General features: G+C 37.1%; 1 protein-coding gene across 4 annotated transcripts in view; it reads left to right on the forward strand.

Annotated features, from left to right (window-relative positions):
- Positions 1 to 20,216, forward strand: part of PHF3 (PHD finger protein 3) — a 107,416-nt gene that overhangs the window by 65,517 nt on the left and 21,683 nt on the right. For all 4 annotated transcript variants that reach the window (XM_079939096.1, XM_079939097.1, XM_079939095.1 and 1 more), the window contains 5 exons: positions 2,945 to 3,254; positions 5,816 to 5,999; positions 8,882 to 9,029; positions 9,112 to 9,268; positions 10,499 to 10,615. In XM_079939096.1, coding sequence (XP_079795222.1) covers positions 2,945 to 3,254; positions 5,816 to 5,999; positions 8,882 to 9,029; positions 9,112 to 9,268; positions 10,499 to 10,615 — 916 coding nt within the window. The remainder of the gene's footprint in view (positions 1 to 2,944; positions 3,255 to 5,815; positions 6,000 to 8,881; positions 9,030 to 9,111; positions 9,269 to 10,498; positions 10,616 to 20,216) is intronic.

The following is a 20,216-nucleotide window of genomic DNA, read 5'->3' on the forward strand; positions in this document are numbered from 1 at the left end:
TTAATGTTTCTGTGGAATAAAATCATTTTACCCTAGAAAAGAGTGAGTACATATACATTCACAGTAATACAGTCTTAGTTGTTACTTACAGGAACCACTTATCAGAACTTAACGGCTCATCTTGTAACAGCTCCATTAGTGAATTTGTGATATGACTTTTTAAGAACAGGAATTCTCAATGTTGCTTTTGTAGTTTACTTTGAAGAAACTTGAAAATTTTCTAAGAATATATTTTGGTTTTTGCCAAGAAGATTAGAATTAAGATTACATTTTAAATTAGGTTTAAATTATAGTAGGATTTAAAATTTTGTGAATGAATGTATAACAGTAAGAGAACAAAACATAAATATTTCTGAACTTTTCCATTTAACTGATTTCATGCTGACTTGGTCCAGTTAATTCAGAGTTAATCTTTTACCACACATTAATTTTTTTTAGTGAAATATTTAACACCTGGGTTATAGTCTTATCTTTGAGTGATTTTGCCTTTTGGTAATCAGAACTTCAAGGACAGAGCAGAAAATGGGAGGGTAATTATGTTAGCTATTTGGTCCATACTCCCTCTCCCTTTTAAGCCATGAAACGTAATATGAAAAGGGAAGACAGTGTATCTTCTCTTTTTGTGATAGGCCACTTAATAAAGTTCATAGTACTGGTAATATTTCCTTTTCTGAAATTTTCCAGTTTCACTTTCAAGTGAATCAATTACATTTTCCCCTAGGACATATAATTATTTTTATCAATGTCATTTTTTGTTTTGATTTCTCAAAATTTTAACTGCATTATTTTTTATATAAAATCTTATTATTAGGATACGTCTGGATGGCACTGTAGTTTTGAGGTTTGTTTTTCATAGCTTCTCAAGTTTGAGGAGATATTTCCATAAATAAACTGGGGGCATGGTGATATAATGAATACATTCCACATCATAAAATGACTCTATACTGGTTGAATAAAGATTTGAAGTTTCCTAATGGGTTTGTTAGATTTGGATTTGGGGCAAAAGCATAGCCATGGTCATAGTATGTGTCCTATTGAAACTGTTCCAGGCTTGCTTTGAAGAAATTATTAATATAGCTGAGATGGGAAATCACATTAGCTTTCCTTCAATAATTCAAAAAAATTCAGCCTAGATAGTTGCTTTCAAGAAATAGGAGTTCTTACAACTTTGCAATCTGAAATAGAAGAACTTTTAAGTATCTGTATTTTTCAAATGTCGTATTTTTCTGTTGGCTGTATGATCTGTATCACTGAAACATGCATGGACCCATCTAAAGTCTCCCAAACCTAGAGAAATCATTTCTGTCTTGCAGACAAATACCACATTGTTGGAAAGTTTTCTCACTAGGGCTATGAATCCAAAATATTCTGTATTTTTATTTATTTTTACTTAAGGCATGAGGTGTTTTTTTTTTTAATGAATTTGTTTTAAGTTTTAAAATGAACCATTGAGGAAATGACTTATCTGAAAAAGATAGCACAGGCATCGCCAGTTAGGGTAAAGAATGGTGAATTGTAGACATGAAGAAGTCAAGTTTCCTTGGTGCACGGCAGTGGTTGATGCACAGTGGAAAGGCACATGAGAGAGGAAGAAGAATAGAGTGGTCTGCAATTGAGGGGGTGGGTATTTGGCGTGACTTTTTCAAGATATCCTGTAAGGTTTGAAACTCAGCGTTCTGATTCTTACAGTTTCTACATTAAAACAGGACCACTGGTATATTTAGAGAGGGTTGGCCGTATCACCCAGTATATTAATTACCTTTAACATCTTCCTGTTGGATAGGTTTTTAAAAGGACTTTGGTCACTGTTGCTGGTGCCACTGTTCTTATCGAAATCAGCACAAAGTCTTTAGATCATTAAAGAATATACTTAAATTCTCCTAAATCTTTCAAACATACCCTGAATTACTAACCTGAGGAAGAAAAAAGGAAAATGTTAAACGTGATTAAGTGAGCTTTGTCATTTTCTTAATAATGGGTTGAAAAGTATGTGAAAAAGGTAATTTCACCCTCAAATTGCTGTTAATATATCTGTTTTGCTATTTTATTCTAAAATAATTCCAGATATTCTTTCTAAGTTAAACAAACTCTTTAGAGTCATAAATCTGTCCTTTGACTTTTTCATTGGTTAGTGAAATTATTTCTTAGATAAAATGCAGTAAAGGGAAAATATAAGGAGATCATTTGGAAATTTAAAAAAAAAATTCACCCTGAATAGTAATATCTTCATGTTGATATAATTTGGTCATTATTTGGCAAAACAAGTTTATTATCTGAAGTACAAGGTCAAGTAGTAAGGAAGCCCATCCTCAGAAGTACATAAAAGATCCTTCAGCTAAATCATTGTGACACTATGAACCAGAATATTTTGAGCTCAAAGAATAGTTATATATATATAGTTAAGGTGGTTAATAAGGAACAATTTGTGAGGCTCCACTTTGTTAGTTTTGAGTTGCATTTTTGTTGCATCTGGTTTTTCTCTTTGTTATTTAAAATGATTAGTTGGATAAGTGACTCCAGTTTTATGTATGATTTCAAGTCTATGTGGTAAATGTAGTTGTAACTTGGATGGGTTGTCTGTGATCAGATTATCACAGTTCATCACCCTTCTCAGTGGAGAAATACTGTTATTCTATACATTGTTATTCTATACAGTATGCTGACAAAGGTCAGTTGCCCTATATTTTTATCCTTATGTGTCCCCCTCCCCGCCCCACCCAGTATTTTCTCACTCATATTAGAGGGGAAATGTTTGACTTCTTAAAAGTTCCGTTTTCATAGAATGTTCTTTGAAAACTCTCTCCATGTTGAACTGATAGAATGGGTAAAGACAGAAGACATGCAAAATACTGGAAAAATATTAAAAATTCAGTTTAGGCTCACTCAGCATTGGTTTTTAAGAAAATGTATCAAATCAAAGTGTTCTTTTTTTTTTTCTCTCCAGGTTTATGGTTGGCTGTGGGAGATGTGATGACTGGTTTCATGGTGATTGTGTTGGGTTAAGTCTTTCTCAAGCACAGCAAATGGGAGAGGAAGACAAAGAATATGTGTGTGTGAAATGTTGTGCCGAAGAAGATAAAAAGACTGAAATAGTAGATCCAGATATTTTGGGAAACCAGGCTAAAGTTGAAGTCCATAGTGAAGATAAAGCAATGGAATATGAAAAGCTTGGGTTATCAAAGCACACTACAACAAATGACAAAACCAAATATATAGATGATACAGTGAAGCACAAGGTCAAAATTTTGAAACGGGTGAGCCTCTCATTAATGCATTATTTTTATTTAAGAACTTCGGGCTGACTTGCGAATTTGAAATTTCTCTTTAGATTTCACTGTTGTGTACATTTTCACATTTATTTTTCAGTAAAAATGGGTTTTTACTTAAAATGTTTTGTCAGGCTTGGTGAAACCAGGTAGTGACATCCTCAAAATACGCAGATCTTATTTCTTACAGTCTTTTGTGCTATTTCTAGTCTCTAGTTTGGTACTTGCATTTTCTGTGGTAGAATGTGTGTGAGATTTTGTGGTGGTAGGTATAAATTGTGCTTGCTGAGAAGTTTTTCTATAAAGCTTTTCAGTCCGTAAATATCTATGAATCCATAAAACCACATTTGGCATTATTATTTTCAAGTGAAAGAGTTCTCTGTAAGGAAAAGTAATCTTAGTTCTTTTGATTTTTGTTCCAGTATTTGCTTGGAACCTGTATCTCATAATGTTTCTCTTAAAATGTGGCCTTTTAAAAAGTTGTCAGTTTTCCCTCATCTTACATTTTCAACTACCTTGTTAAAGTATTTTCTAAATAGAAATTTCAAGGTATTAGTCGATTACAGGAGAAATGTACAAAGGACACAGCACTTTATCTGATTAAATTTTATTTTCATTGTCTACTTTTTTATTTCCTGTGATTTTTCTAATCATTGATTTGTTATTCTTGTAGGTAGTGCTAGGGAGGAAACACTGAAACAAATATATGTGAATGGTCAAGTATAATATTCCAAAACACAACGAACATAAATTAGGAACCTTGGAAATATTTTAATTCGACCATTCAGATTGAAGAACATAAGCATGTTTTTTCTAAAGCCATTTCCATTATTTACAAACTCAGTTCTTGGGACACTCCTTATGTGATAAATCTGGATTAAGTTCCAGTTTGCCAGATCCTTGTGCCATCCAACGTTTCCTGTCTGCCAAGACTTGCTGAGAATCAGATTATGTCCTTCTGATATTTACTATTACTTTTTCTGTTGATTTGATTAGCACCAAAGTAATTGATAATATAGAACTGAGAGCGCCATTGAAAACAGTTTATAGCAAGCCTTTGGAAAGGTTCTGTTAACTTCTGATCATCATTTCTTGGGTACAATTTCTTGGCCATTCAGAAATACAGCTCATTGTTTAGTCATTCAGTTGAGTTATCTCCATCTTGTCTAAAAAGACATTATAAAACATTAACATGGTGAATGTTTTGAGAAACCCCTCTATCCAGTCTCTGTATCAGAAAAGGAACTGAGGTTAGTCTGATATTGTAAATAAATACATGAGCCAAGTGATTACTGCTTTTCTTTTCTTTTCTTTTTGATACTGAACTGTTAAATCTTATTTGACTACTCTGATTTTAGTTGATGGAATCTGCTTTTTAAATATCACTTCTTATCCCTAGATTTTATGTTGAACCATTTATTGAGTTCCTATTGTGTGCCAAGCATGGTACCAGATTTGAGTATGTATGACTGATTGAAAAATGTTCCTGCTCTCAAGTAAGTCTAGTTGGAGAGGTAGAAAATAAACAAGTAAATTAAAAAATTATAGGATTCCCAGTCTAGAGAAAATCGATTTTTTGTATATACTCTATCTTCTTAAAAACTATGATTATATTTCTATACACAAGTATTCTTCTCACTGGTATGATGTGATTTTTTGTTTTTATAAATTTATTTATTTATTTTTTGACTGAGTTGGGTCTTCGTTGCTGTGCACGGGCTTTTCTCTAGTTTGGGCGAGCGGGGGCTACTCTTCATTGCGGTGCATGGGCTTCTCATTGCGGTGGCTTCTCTTGTTGTGGGGCACAGGCTCTAGGCTCACGGGCTTCAGTAGTTGTGGCGCACGGGCTTAGTTGCTCCGCGGCATGTGGGATCTTCCCAGACCAGAGCTCAAACCCGTGTCCCCTGCATATTGGCAGGCGGATTTTTAACCACTTCCCCACCAGTGAAGACTGGTATGATGTGATTAATTAACTCCCAAGGGTCTCACAATTCTGGTTTCATTTGTAGTTCTTTGTGGATTATAATTAGGACAAAAATAGTAGATGTCCTGATGGTTTGTTCTACCTTATAGGAGTTAAAATTGCCAATAGGTACACTGAGAATTTGATACATTTATAGGTAAGTGTGACTTCATTTGTTCTAGAAAGTAGTAAAAAATACAGATAATTGATTTCTCCACAATCCCCCCCTCTTTTTTTGACACCTGCAGCCGACGAAGAGGACCCTTACTATCTTATACCTAATTTTCTTTCTAATGCCATTATTTCTCAATGTTTTTTAGTTCCCCATTACAGACTGTTATGTGTTCTGCAGAAAATAGGTGCTTAACAAACGGATTTTGGATGAAACGGTGAAGGTCCTTTTTGCAGTTAATTGAGTTTTATATATCTTCAAAAAACAGTTATTGGGCTAAAGAGTGGAATATGTTTGATATCTTAATAGCTTGTCATACTAATTTTTTCAATCCACATGCTCAGGAGGCTTGCTTTGCATTTAAAGATAGTTTAGTAGTTTTCATTCTAATTAATTAAATACTATTTTTCCTAGGAGTCTGGTGAAGGCAAAAACTCATCAGACTGTAGGGATAGTGAAATAAAAAAATGGCAGCTAGCTCCTCTTCGAAAGATGGGACAACCAGTTTTACCTCGGAGATCCTCAGAAGAAAAAAGTGAAAAAATAACAAAAGAGTCTACAGCTGTTACTTGCACAGGAGAAAAAGCTTCAAAACCAGGTAGTAAGAATAATAGAAATTACTATATACTAATGTATTTATATTTTATTTCATATACTTTCAGTTAGTATATTTAGGGAAATTTAAAAACTTTTACATTTTAAAGGCAAGAAAAACAGTTTAGGTGATTGACCCTACTTGAAATAAGAATTATTGGTCCAAATTCTGAGAAAGTACTAATGAACTTAGTAAGATAAGGCCCCTGCCCTCATGGCACTTAAATACCAATGGGAAATGACAGATAACAGGTAGACAGATAAAATGGTGTGCTATTTTTAGAGAATTTAGGCACTATAAAGAAAAAGTTGAGTAATGGGATAGAGAGTCAAGGTCAAGGAGAGTGGGAGGGAGTTTGTTTCAGAGAGAATGGAGGTGGTAATGTGCTGTGGGATCTAAAGGAATGCAGAGTTGTTTGGGAGGAAGGAATCCATAGAGGGCACAGCCAAGCTGAAGGCTTTGAGGTGGAGATAGCCTCTGCATTTGAGGAGGAAGAAAATCCCTGTGGAATGATTAGAATGTAATACACGAGGGATAGAATGGTGGTGGAAGGTGAGTTTAGACAAAATTATGTAGGAACTTTGAGGACATGACAGGAGTTTACTTTTTTTTGTTCTCAATATAATGGGGAACCTTTAGAGGAATTTGTACAAGAGAGTGATGGCTCACTGTGGTTTTCTGTGGAGCCTGGACTGTAGGAGGATAGGAGAGAAGGAGAGTAGACTGGTTAGGAGTCTTTAGCCGTATCCTAGGAAAGAAAGAGTGGTAGCTTGGAACAGAGGTACAGTGAGGGAAGTGGTCAGATTCATATATATTTTATAGTAGACTTGGCAGAACTTGCTGTTGGATTAGGTGTAGGTAGGTGAAGGAAAGAAGAGTCTTCACCTAGAAGACTAGGTGATTAGTCTTCTTTCTAATCACCTAGGAGGTGATTAGATCAGTGTTGGTGCTGTTTGCAGAGATGAGAAAGAGATTGGGGAGGAAAATTGAAAAATATGTTATGGGTGTTTTAACTTTGAGATGGGTATCAGAGATCCAAGTGGAGATATTTTGAGTAAATTTTTGGCAGATGAGTCTGGACTTTGGGCAATGGTATATAAATTTGGGATCTGTCGGTGCATAGGTGTTATTTTAAATCAAGCACTTAGATATAAAGAGCTACAGAGAGAGTTTGATAATGAAGGGGCAGAAGCAGAGGCCTTGGGGTGCGTCAGCAATTAGAACTTGGGAGGAAGAGAGGATCCAGCAAAGGAGACTAAGAGATGGCCTTTGAGGTAAGAGAACTAAGAGACCATGGTGGCCTGGAAGTCAGGTGAAGTTCCAAGAAGGAGGTGATGATCAATTGTGTCAGATGCTGTCTAGACAGTTGTTTTGGTGGAGCAGTGGGGACAAAAGCCAGTTACAGTGGCGTGTGGAAGGATGGAGTGTGAGGAGCTGGAGATAGTGATTATGAATAACTCTTGGAAGGAATTTTGCTGTTAAAGGGAACAGAAATGGTGTAGTGGCTAGAGGTGGATATGAGGTCAGGATTTCTCTTTAAAGAGATATTATAGCATGTTTGTAAGACTAATGGGAATGATCCAATAGCGAGAGAATTTGATGATGTGGGCGACAGAGAGAGGCGATAGTTGAGGCTCAAAATCCATGAAGAGATAAGAGGGGAATAGGATTCTCCTGGAGGGGTTGGTCATAGGAAAGGACGGCTGATGCATTGTAACAGTGGGGAAAGCTGCATGTGGAAGGAGCGGGGACACATGAGGTATGTTAGTAGGTTTGGTGATGGGAAAATAGCTGACACTGCTTTGCTTCCTCAGTGAAATATGAAGTGAGAAAATCAAATGAGGTCCAAGTTGGAGGTATCATTGGTTTGAGAAGAAAGGAGAAAAAGCATAAAATACGTTTTTGGAAAGTGGGAGAGCAAATTTACTAGGACAGTTTAATAGGATTAGGGTGGCAGATTGAGCTCTCTATTTGAGATTTGTGGTTGTAAATTTAAAGTGAGATCTGTCAGCACCAGTGCTTACTTTCTCCAGTTACCTTCAGCTGTTTGTTGGCTATTTGGGTGAAGGATAAAAGTTAGCTTTCACCAGGTTGTGGTTTTTGCCAATGCTGATGTTTAAAGGAGAGAGAAGTAAGATGTTCAGGCTGCAACGGAATGGCAGGTGTTGGGCTACCTGGCCAAAGTTGGTTGTGTGGGAAAGTGAGGACATGAATGGTAAAAAAAATGATCGATTTAAGAATTGTTGGAATGAGGAGTTTGTAGGACACTGAGATTCTGAAGATGTGCATAAATTAGTAATGATGGAATGAAAAATCATTGGAAAAGCTTAACATTCACATTAACACAATTGTTTTAAAACCAGAGGAGATTCATCAATTTTGTGGTATTAGTAAGGACATTACATTATCTGCACACCTAATAAGTTCAGATCAATTTTTCTAAATAGTTTTTTACAGGTATATATATTTCATATATATATATGAAAAGTAGCTCTAAAAACCATTATCTAATATGGGAAAGGGGTATATACATTTTATAGCATTAGGGCCACTTTTTACTCACTTAATTTCTAATTAAAATTCATTTAGAACTTTTTTTTTCTTATTGAGGTATAATTGACATATAACATTAGTTTCAGTTGTACAATGTAATGATTTGATATATGTATATATTGCACAGTGACGCACTACAATAAGTTTAGTTATCATCTGTCATCATACATAGATTAGAATTTCAATGTCAGGAATATTTCAGTGTGGAATATGGAGTCTGATCTTATGATTTTAAAATAGTGATTTTTAATCAGTCCACTTACATTGTGCATTAAAAAGGAAAATATCTTTTTAAAAGCAATTTAGTGAGTTTTGATATTTATTTAAATTAGGTGCTCATGAGAAGCAAGAGACAAAGAAGAAGAAAACCGAAAAGGGCCCCCCTGGTGCACATCCTCCGGCGGCTCTTGCCTCCAAGCCTTCCACAGACCAGATCCGACAGAGCGTCCGGCATTCTCTCAAAGATATTCTTATGAAAAGGTAACACGCATTGCTATTGTAGAAGATTGAATAATATACGCTTCATGTATTTGGAAAATAATTGAATTATTCTAATTTTAAGACTTACAGACTCAAATTTGAAGGTACCAGAGGAAAAGGCAGCAAAAGTTGCCACAAAAATTGAAAAAGAGCTTTTCTCTTTTTTTCGGGACACAGATGCTAAATATAAGAACAAATATAGAAGTTTGATGTTCAATCTGAAAGATCCTAAAAACAATGTAAGTATGTTTTGTTCATGTCTGGATCTTTATGCTTCCAACTTTCCTAATACGTAGAGATTTATGATTTTCATACAATAGATCTATAATTTATTTCTTGAAGTGAGACCTAGTCTTTTGCTACTGAACTGAGTTATGAATTCTGAACAGTGGTGACTAGTGTTATGCAATGTCTGTTAAAATATAAAATACTAAATCTATCTTAACCCGATTGATGTGAATTTTCTTTCCTTTATGTCCCTTGTTTAATCCAGTTTATTAAAAAATTCATTCATATGTATTCTTCAAAAACACTGTTAAACCAAAATTTGTAACACTATGTATTTAATACTTCTGATGTAAATTTGAAAATAGAGTTACACTGCTTAAGAAAATAATTTACATTTTGATAAAAAAGAAAGCTGTTTTAAAATATTGTTATTAATTTAAATATGACTAGTTCTAAGAATCTTAGCAGTGGAGTAAACTTTAATTGAATCCTTAATCTTTTCCTGGGACTTAGAGGAAATCTGAAAGCTGTGGGTGTAGATGCAAACTCCTTACACATTTGTTTAAGTTTTACAACGTTTTCACACGAGTGATATCAGTTTGTCAGTTTGTGTAATGGTATTTGCCATAGTGTGTGATATGAGGTATTTTCTTGAAGTATGCTAACAGCTACGTAAGAAAAATCTACATTGTACAATCTGCCATCATGGTGCAGGGGATCAGATACTTTTTGAATTACGTAATCTGAAAGCTTTTCTTCAAGTAAATATTTACTTCCTTCAGGTTTTTTCTTAACAGTTGGTTCTTTGCTCTGGAGTCCCCTGTAAGCCTGTTAGGATTTAAACATATGAAATCTTAAAACTATGAAAGACATCACATTCAGTAAAGTTCTTTTATGCAGTATCTTTCATATAGTCATGGGTTGGCTATTGTGACAGTGTCTGTCCCTGGGAAGACTTAATACAACTTTGCAAAGATGTTGTAATGACTTCACCATACATGCTTCTCCATTGTGTCTTGGTTTTTATACAAAATGTGTATTTAGCTACCTTAGATGGTAAGTTTCTAGAACACAAGACTGTCATTTATTCTCTTTGCAGGAGGTAATACGTGAATCATTAAACATTTGTAAATTAGGTTTCAAAATTTCATCTTCATTTATTACAAGTTTCTATACAGCAGCTCCTCGTTATTTTAAAAATGTTTTTCTCTCCTTTCCTTCCCATTTTTAAATACCTCCAGATATTATTTAAAAAAGTGCTAAAAGGAGAAGTAACCCCTGATCACCTTATAAGAATGAGTCCAGAAGAACTAGCTTCTAAAGAGTTAGCTGCTTGGAGACGAAGAGAAAATAGACATGTAAGATTATCTGTAAATATGTGTTTGTCTCTATCAAAATATCTACAAATATGTGTTTGTCTATATCAAAACATATTTTTTAGCCATAGAGAAAAACGCTATACACAGATGTAGTAATTCACCTCAGAGTGCACAGCAACAGACTTTTTGTTCTGTGTTTTTTTGTTACTGATCCTCCATTAGCCTATTCTTAAATTTTTTGTTGTTGATTTTTCCTGATCTCTTCTGCTTTTTTCTCATTTCCTCCAGTTATCAACTTACATAATTACCTTATATTTTGTAAATCAGAAGGATGGGAAAATAAGTGCATCTTTTCTTACATTTGCACGTTTCAAAAGCATAGTTTGAAGGTTTTATGAATATTGGTAATTTGTGGAGCCAGGTTAAGTCAGAATGAAAATTTTATAAGTTTATAGTCCTTTAATATTCATTTTCAAATGCCAAAAGATTTCAAGAACAAGGGTTTTTTTCGTTAACAATTTATTGTTAAAATGTGACCCTGAAGTATCACGTATGAATGTTTATATACACAGAAATACCTTGTGTATAGTTAAGTAGTGCTGTCCCAGACCTAACTGATGTGTTATATAACGTATGTAGTACGTGCACTGTATTGCATTTTTTTTTAACATCTTTATTGGAGTATAATTGCTTTACAATGGTGTGTTAGTTTCTGCTGTATAACAAAGTGAATCAGCTATACATACACATATGTCCCCATATGTCCTCCCTCTTGCGTCTCCCTCCCACCCTCCCTATCCCACCCATCTAGGTGGTCACAGAGCACCGAGCGATCTCCTTGTGCGATGTGGCTGCTTCCCACTAGCTATCTGTTTTACACTTGCTAGTGTATATATGTCCATGACACTCTCTCACTTCGTCCCAGCTTCCCCTTCCCCTTCCCTGTGTCCTCAAGTCCATTTTCTACATCTGCATCTTTATTCCATTCCTGTCGTGCCCCTAGGTTCTTCAGAACCTTTTTTTTTTTTTTTTTAGATTCCATATATATGTGTTAGCGTATGCTATTTATGTTTTTCTCTTTCTGACTTACTTCACTCTGTATGACAGACTCTAGGTCCATCCACCTCACTACAAATAATTATATTTCATTTCTTTTCACGGCTGAGTAATATTTCATTGTATATATGTGCCACATCTTCTTTATCCATTCATCTGTCTTTGGACACTTAGGTTGCTTCCATGTTCTGGCTATTGTAAATAGAGCTGCAGTGAACATTGTGGTATGTGACTCTTTTTAAATTACGGTTTTCTCGGGGTATATGCCCAGTAGTGGGATTGCTGGGTTGTATGGTATTTCTATTTTTAGTTTTCTAAGGAACCTCCATACTGTTCTCCATAGTGGCTGTATCAATTTATATTCCCACCAGGAGTGCAAGAGGGTTCCCTTTTCCCCATACCCTCTCCAGCATTTATCGTTTGTAGATTTTTTGATGATGGCCATTCTGACAGGTGTGGAGTGATACCTCATTGTAGTTTTGATTTGCATTTCTCTAATGATTAGTGATGTTGAGCATTCTTTCATGTGCTTGTTGGCGTTCTGTATATCTTCTTTGGAGAAATGTCAGTTTAGGTCTTTGGTCCATTTTTGGATTGGGTTGTTTGTTTTTTTGATATTGACCTGCATGAGCTGTTTGTATATTTTGGAGATTAATTCTTTGTCAGTTGCTTCATTTGTAAATATTTTCTCCCATTCTGAGGGTTGTCTTTTGGTCTTGTTTATGGTTTCCTTTGCTATGCAAAAGCTTTTAAGTTTCATTACATCCCATTTGTTTATTTTTGTTTTTATTTCCATTTCTCTAGGAGGTGGGTCACAAAGGATTTTGCTGTGATGTATGTCAAAGAGTGTTCTGCCTATGTTTTCCTCTAAGAGTTTGATAGTTTCTGGCCTTACATTTAGGTCTTTAATAATCCATTTTGAGTTTATTTTTGTGTACGGTGTTAGGAAGTGTTCTAATTTTACTCTTTAACATATAGCTGTCTGGTTTTCCCAGCACCACTTATTGAAGAGGCTGTCTTTTCTCTGTTGTATATTCTTGCCTCCTTTATCAAAGATAAGGTGACCATATGTGCGTGGATTTATCTCTGGGCTTTCTATCCTGTTCCATTGATCTATATTTCTGTTTTAGTGCCAGTACCATTGTGTCTTGATTACTTTGTAGTATAGTCTGAAGTCAGGGAGCCTGATTCCGCCAGCTCGATTTTCCTTTTTCAAGATTGCTTTGGCTATTCGGGGTCTTTTGTGTTTCCATACAAATTGTGAAATTTTTGTTTTTAGTTCTGTGAAAAATGCCATTGGTAGTTTGATAGGGATTGCATTGAAATTGTAGATTGTTTTGGTAGTATAGTCATTTTCACAGTGTTGATTCTTCCAATCCAAGAATATGGTATATCTCTCCATCTGTTTGTATCATCTTTAATTTCTTTCATCAGTGTCTTATAGTTTTCTGCATACAGGTCTTTTGTCTCCTTAGGGTGGTTTGTTCCTAGTTATTATTCCTTTTGTTGCAGTGGTACATGGGAGTGTTTCCTTAATTTCTTTTTCAGATTTTTCATCATTAGTGTACAGGAATGCAAGAGATTTCTGTGCATTAATTTTGTATCCTGCTACTTTACCAGATTCATTGATTGGCTCTCGTAGTTTTCTGGTAGCATCTTTGGGATTGTCTATGTATAGTATCATGCCATCTGCAAACAGTGACAGTTTTACATCTTCTTTTCCATTTGGATTCCTTTTATTTCTTTTACTTCTCTGATTGGTGTGGCTAAAACTTCCAAAACCATGTTGACTGATAGTGGTGAGAGTGGGCAACCTTGTCTTGTTCCTGATCTTAGTGGAAATGGTTTCAGTTTTTCACCATTGAGGACGATGTTGGCTGTGGGTTAGTCACATATGGCCCTTATTACATAGAGGTAAGTTCCCTCTATGCCTACTTTCTAGAGGGTTTTAATCATAAATGGGTGTTGAATTTTGTCGAAAGCTTTCTCTGCATCTATTGAGATGATCATATGGTTTTTCTTCAGTTTGTCAATATGGTGTATCACATTGATTGATTTGCATATATTGAAGAATCTTTGCATTCCTGTGATAAAACCCATTTGATCATGGTGTCTGATCTTTTTAATGTGCTGCTGGTTTCTGTTAGCTAGTATTTTGTTGAGGACTTTTGCATCTATGTTCATCAGTGATATTGGTCTATAGGTTTCTTTTTTTGTCACATCTTTGTCTGGTTTTGGTATCAGGGTGATGGTGGCCTCGTAGAATGAGTTTGGGAGTGTTCCTTCCTCTGCTGTATTTTGGAAGAGTTTGAGAAGGATAGGTGATAGCTCTTCTGTAAATGTTTGATGGAATTTGCCTGTGAATCCATCTGGTCCTGGGCCTTTGTTGGAAGATATTTAATCACAGTTTCAATTTCAGTGCTTGTGATTGGTCTGGTTCTGTTTTCTATTTCTTCCTGGTTCAGTCTTGGATGGTTGTGCTTTTCTAAGAATTGGTCCATTTCTTACAGGTTATCCATTTTATTGGTATATAGTTGCTTGTAGTAATCTCTCATGATCCTTTGTATTTTTGCTGTGTCAGTTGTTCTCCTTTTTCATTTCTAATTCTGTTGATGTGAGTCTTCTCCGTTTTTTTCTTGATGAGTCTGGCTAGTGGTTTATCAGTTTTGTTTATCTTCTCAAAGAACCAGCTTTTAGTTTTATTGATCTTTGCCATTGTTTCCTTCATTTCTTGTTCATTTATATCTGATCTGATTATGATTTCTTTCCTTCTGCTAACTTTGGGGTTTTTTTCATCGTATTTCTCTGATTGGTTTAGGTGTAAGGTTAGGTTATTTATTTGAGTTGTTTCTTGTTTCTTGAGGTAGGACTGTATTGCTATAAACTTCCCTCTTAGAACTGCTTTTGCTGCATCCCATAGGTTTTGGGTCATCGTGTTTTCATTTTCATTTGTTTCTAGGTATTTTTTGATTTCCTCTGAGTTCTTAAGTGATCTCTTGGTTATTAAGTAGTGTATTGTTTAGCCTCCATGTGTTTGTATTTTTCACAGATTTTTTCCTGTAATTGATATCTAGTCACATAGTGTTGTGGTCGAATTGGATACCTGATATGATTTCAATTTTCTTAAATTTACCAATGCTTGATTTGTGACCCAAGATATGATCTATCCTGGAGAATGTTCCATGATCACTTGAGAAGAAAGTGTATTCTGTTGTTTTTGGATGGAGTGTCCTATAAATATCAATTAAGTCCATCTTGTTTAATGTATTATTTAAAGCTTGTGTTTCCTTTTTTTATTTTCATTTTGGATGATCTGTCCATTGATGAAAGTGGGGTGTTAAAGTCCCCTACTATGATTGTGTTACTGTCAGTTTCCCATTTTATTGTTGTTAGCATTTGCCTTATGTATTGAGGTGTTCCTATGTTGGGTGCATAAATATGGACAATTGTTATATCTTCTTGGCTCGATCACTCGATTATTATGTAGTGTCCTTCTTTGTCTCTTGTAATAGTCTTTATTTTAAGGTTTATTTTGTCTGATATGAGAATTGCTACTGCAGCTTTCTTTTGATTTCCATTTGCATGGAATACTGTTTTCCATGCCCTCACTTTCAGTCTGAAAGTGCTTGTGGTCTGAAGTGGGTCTCTTGTAGACAGTATATATACAGGTCTCATTTTTGTATCCATTCAGGCAGTGTATGTCTTTTAGTTGGAGTATTTAATCCATTTACATTTAAGGTAGTTATTGATATGTGTGTTCCTAATTAACCATTTTTTAAATAGTTTTGGGTTTGTTATTGTAGGTGTTTTCCTTCTCTTGTGTTTTCTGCCTAGAGAAGTTCCTTTAGCATTTATTATAAAGCTGGTTTGGTGGTGCTGAATTCTCTTAGCTTTTGCTTGTCTGTAAAGCTTTTAATTTCTCCATTGAATCTGAATGAGATCCTTGCTGGGTAGAGTAATCTTTGGTTGTGGGTTTTTCTCTTTCATCACTTTAAATATGTCCTGCCACTGCCTTCTGGTTTTCAGAGTTTCTGCTGAAAAATCACCTGTTAACCTTATGTGGATTCTCCTGTATGTTATTTGTTGCTTTTCCCTTGCTGCTTTTAATATGCTTTCTTTGTATTTAATTTTTGACAGTTTGATTAATATGTGTCTTGGCATATTTCTCCTTGTATTTATCCTGTATGGGACTCTCTGTGCTTCCTGGACTTGATTATTTTCTTTCCCATATTAGGGAAGTTTTCAACTGTAATCTGTTCAGGTATTTTCTTGGTCCCTGTTTTTTTTCTCTTCTTCTTCTGGAACCTCTGTAAGTTGAATGTTTGTGCGTTTAATGTTGTCCCAGAGGTGTCAGAGTGTCCTCAATTCTTTTCATTCTTTTTTCTTTATTCTGCTCTGTAGTAGTTATTTACACTATTTTATCTTTCAGGTCACTTATCTGTTCTTCTGCCTCAGTTATTCTGCTATTGATTCCTTCTAGAGGATTTTTTATTTCATTTATTGTGGTGTTCATCATTGTTTGTTTACTCTTTAGTTCTTCTAGGTCCTTGTTAAACGTTTCTTGTATTTTCTCCATTCTATTTCCAAGATTTTGGATCATCTTTACTATCATTATTCTGAATTCTTTTTCAGGTAGACTGCCTATTTCCTCTTCATTTGTTAGGTCTGGTGGGTTTTTATCTTGCTCCTTCTTCTGCTGTGTGTTTCTCTGTCTTCTCGTTTTGCTTAGCTTACTGTGTTTGGGGTATCCTTTTTGCGGACTGCAGGTTCGTAGCTCCCGTTGTTTTTGATGTCTGTCCCCAGTGGCTAAGGTTGGTTCAGTGGGTTGTGTGGGCTTCCTGGTGTAGGGGACTAGTGCCTGTGTTCTGGTGGATGAGGCTGGATCTTGTCTTTCTGGTGGGCAGGTCCACATCTGGTGGTGTGTTTTGGGGTGTCTGTGGACTTATTATGATTTTAGGCAGCCTCTCTGCTAATGGGTGGGGTTTTCTTCCTGTCTTGCTAGTTGTTTGGCGTAGGGTGTCCAGCACTGTAGCTTGCTGGTCATTGAGTGCAGCTGGGTCTTAGCGTTGATTTGGAGATCTCTAGGAGACCTTTCACTGTTCGATATTACCTGGGGCTGGGAGGTCTGTGGTGGACCAGTGTCCTGAACTCAGCTCTCCCACCTCCGAGGCACAATTCTGACACCCAGCTGGAGCACCAAGAACCTGTCAGCCACACGGCTCAGTAGAAAAGGGAGAAAAAGAAAGAAACAAAGAAAGATAAAGTAATTAAAGTAAAAAATATATTATTAAAGATAAAAAAATAATGAAGTAAAAAACGAAAGAGAGAGCAACCATATGTTAAAACAAATCCATCAATGATAACAAGCATTAAGAACTTTATTAAAAAAAAAAAAGGATAGGCAGAACCCTAGGACAAATGGTAAAAGCGAAGGACCAAATCACACAAAGAAGCATACACATAGACCCTCACAAAGGAGAAAAGGGAAAAATATATATATAAAAAAAAAGAAAGGAAGAGAGCAACCAAATCAATAAATCTACCAATGATAATAAGCTCTAAATAGTAAACTAAGGTAAACATAAAAGCAGTAACACATTAGATGCAGAAAGCCAACCCCAAGTCTACAGTTGCTCCCAAAGTCCACCGCCTCAATTTTGGGGTGATTCGTTGTCTAATCAGGTATTCCACCGATGCAGGGTACATCAAGTTGATTGTGGGGATTTAATCTGCTGCTCCTGAGGCTGCTGGGAGAGATTTCCCTTTCTCTTCTTTGTTCGCACAGCTCCTGGGGTTCAGCTTTGTATCTGGCCCCTCCTCTGTGTGTAGGTCACCTGAGGGCATCTGTTCTTCACTCAGACAGGAGGGGGTTAAACTAACAGCTGATTAGGGGGCTCTGGCTCACTCAGGACGCGGGGAGGGAGGGGTACGGATGTGGGGTGAGCCTGTGGCGGCAGCGGCCGGCATGACGTTGCACCAGCCTGAGGTGCGCCGTGCGTTCTCCCAGGGAAGTTGTCCCTGGATCACAGGACCCTGGCAGTGGTGGGCTGCACAGGCTCCCGGAAGGGAGGTGTGGATAGTGACCTGTGCTCGCACACAGGCTTCTTGGTGGTGGCAGCAGCAGCCTTAGCACCTCATGCCCGTTTCTGGTTTCTGCACTGATAGCTGCGGCCTGCGCCCGTCTATGAAGCTTGTTTAGGTGGTGCTCTGTATCCCCTCTCCTCGTGCACCCCAAAATAATGGTCTCTGGCCTCTTAGGCAGGTCCATACCTTTTCCCGAAGCCGGAGCCTCAGCTCCCAGCCCCGCCCACCCCGGCGGGTGAGCACACAAGCCTCACGGGCTGGTGAGTGCCAGTCGGCACTGATCCTCTGTGCGGGAATCTCTCCGCTTTTCCTTCTGCACCCCTGTTGCTGTGCTCTCCTCCGCGGCTCTGAAACTTCCCCATCTGCCACCCGCAGTCTCCGCCCATGAACGGGCTTCCTAGTGTGTGGAAACTTTCCTGCTTCACAGCTCCCTCCCACTGGTGCAGGTCCTGTCCCTATTCTTTTGTCTCTGATTTTTCTTTTTTTTTTTTGCGCTACCCGGGTACATGGGGAGTTTCTTGCCTTTTGGGAGGTCTGAGGTCTTCTGCTAGCGTTCAGTAGGTGTTCTGTAGGGTTTGTTCCACGTTTAGATGTATTTCTGATGTATTTGTGAGGAGGAAGGTGATCTCCACTTCTTACTCCTGCACCATCTTGAAGCTGTCTCCTGTATTGCATTTTTTTTTTCCCCTGGGAGGTGATCTTCCCCTTTGTAATTAGTGTGAGTCTCAACACTGGCCTTTTTTTTTTACATCTTATTTGGAGTATAATTGCTTTACAATGGTGTGTTAGTTTCTGCTTTATAACAAAGTGAATCAGTTATACATATACATTTGTTCCCATATCTCCTCCCTCTTGCTTCTCCCTCCCTCCCACCCTCCCTATCCCACCCATCCGGGTGGTCACAAAGCACCCAGTTTATCTCCCTCTGCTATGCGGCTGCTTCCCACTAGCTATCTATTTTACGTTTAGTCGTGTATATATGTCCATGCCACTCTCTCGCTTTGTCACAGCTTACCCTTTCCCCTACCCATATCCTCAAGTCCATTCTCCAATAGGTCTGTGTCTTTATTCCCGTCTTACCCCTAGTTTCTTCATATTTTTTTTTCTTAGATTCCATATAGATGTGTTAGCATATGGTATTTGTCTTTCTCTTTCTGACTTACTTGCTCTGTATGACAGACTCTGGGTCCAACCACCTCACTACAAATAACTCGATTTCGTTTCTTTTTACGGCTGAGTATTATTCCATTGTATATATGTGCCACATCTTCTTTATCCATTCCTCCGATGATGGACACTTAGGTTGTTTCCATCTCTGGGCTATTGTAAATAGATCTGCAATGAACATTTTGGAACATGACGCTTTTTGAATTATGGTTTTCTCAGGGCATATGCCCAGTAGTGGGATTGCTGGGTCATATGGTAGTTCTATTTGTAGTTTTTTCAGGAACCTCCGTACTGTTCTGTATAGTGGCTGTACCAATTCACATTCCCAGCAGCAGTGCAAGAGTGTTCCCTTTTCTCCACACCCTCTCCAGCATTTGTTGTTTCTAGATTTTTTTTTTTTGCGGTACATGGGCCTCTCACTGCTGCGGCCTCTCCTGTTGCAGAGCACAGGCTCCGGACGCGCAGGCTCAGCGGCCATGGCTCACAGGCCCAGCCGTTCCGCGGCATGTGGGATGCTCCCAGACCGGGGCACGAACCTGTGTCCCCTGCATCAGCAGGCGGACTCTCAACCACTGTGCCACCAGGAAAGCCCTGTTTCTAGATTTTTTGATGATGGCCATTCTGACTGGTGTGAGATGATATCTCATTGTAGTTTTGATTTACTTTTATCTAATGATTAATGATGTTGAGCATTCTTTCATGTGTTTGTTGGCAATCTGTATATCTTCTTTGGAGAAATGTCTATTTAGGTCTTCTGCCCATTTTTGGATTGGGTTGTTTGTTTTTTTGTTATTGAGCTTCATGACCTGCTAATAAATTTTGAAGATTAATCCTTTGTCCGTTGCTTCATTTGCAAATATTTTTCCCATTCTGAGCATTGTCTTTTGGTCTTGTTTATGGTTTCTTTTGCTGTGCAAAAGCTTTTAAGTTTCATTAGGTCCCATTTGTTTATTTTTGTTTCCATTTCTCTAGGAGGTGGGTCAAAAAGGACCTTGCTGTGGTTTATGTCATAGAGTGTTCTGCCTGTGTTTTCCTCTAAGAGTTTGATAGTTTCTGGCCTTACATTTAGGTCTTTAATCCATTTTGAGTTTATTTTTGTGTATGGTGTTAGGGAGTGATCTAATCTCATACTTTTACATGTACCTCTCCAGTTTTCCCAGCACCACTTATTGAAGAGGCTGTCCTTCCTCCACTGTACATTCCTGCCTCCTTTATCAAAGATAAGGTGATGCTATGTGCGTGGGTTTATCTCTGGGCTTTCTATCCTGTTCCATTGATCTATATTTCTGTTTTTGTGTCAGTACCATACTGTCTTGGTTAGTGTAGCTTTGTA

The sequence above is a fragment of the Stenella coeruleoalba genome (genome assembly GCF_951394435.1).
Source record: "Stenella coeruleoalba genome assembly, chromosome: 12".
Taxonomy (NCBI): domain Eukaryota; kingdom Metazoa; phylum Chordata; class Mammalia; order Artiodactyla; family Delphinidae; genus Stenella; species Stenella coeruleoalba.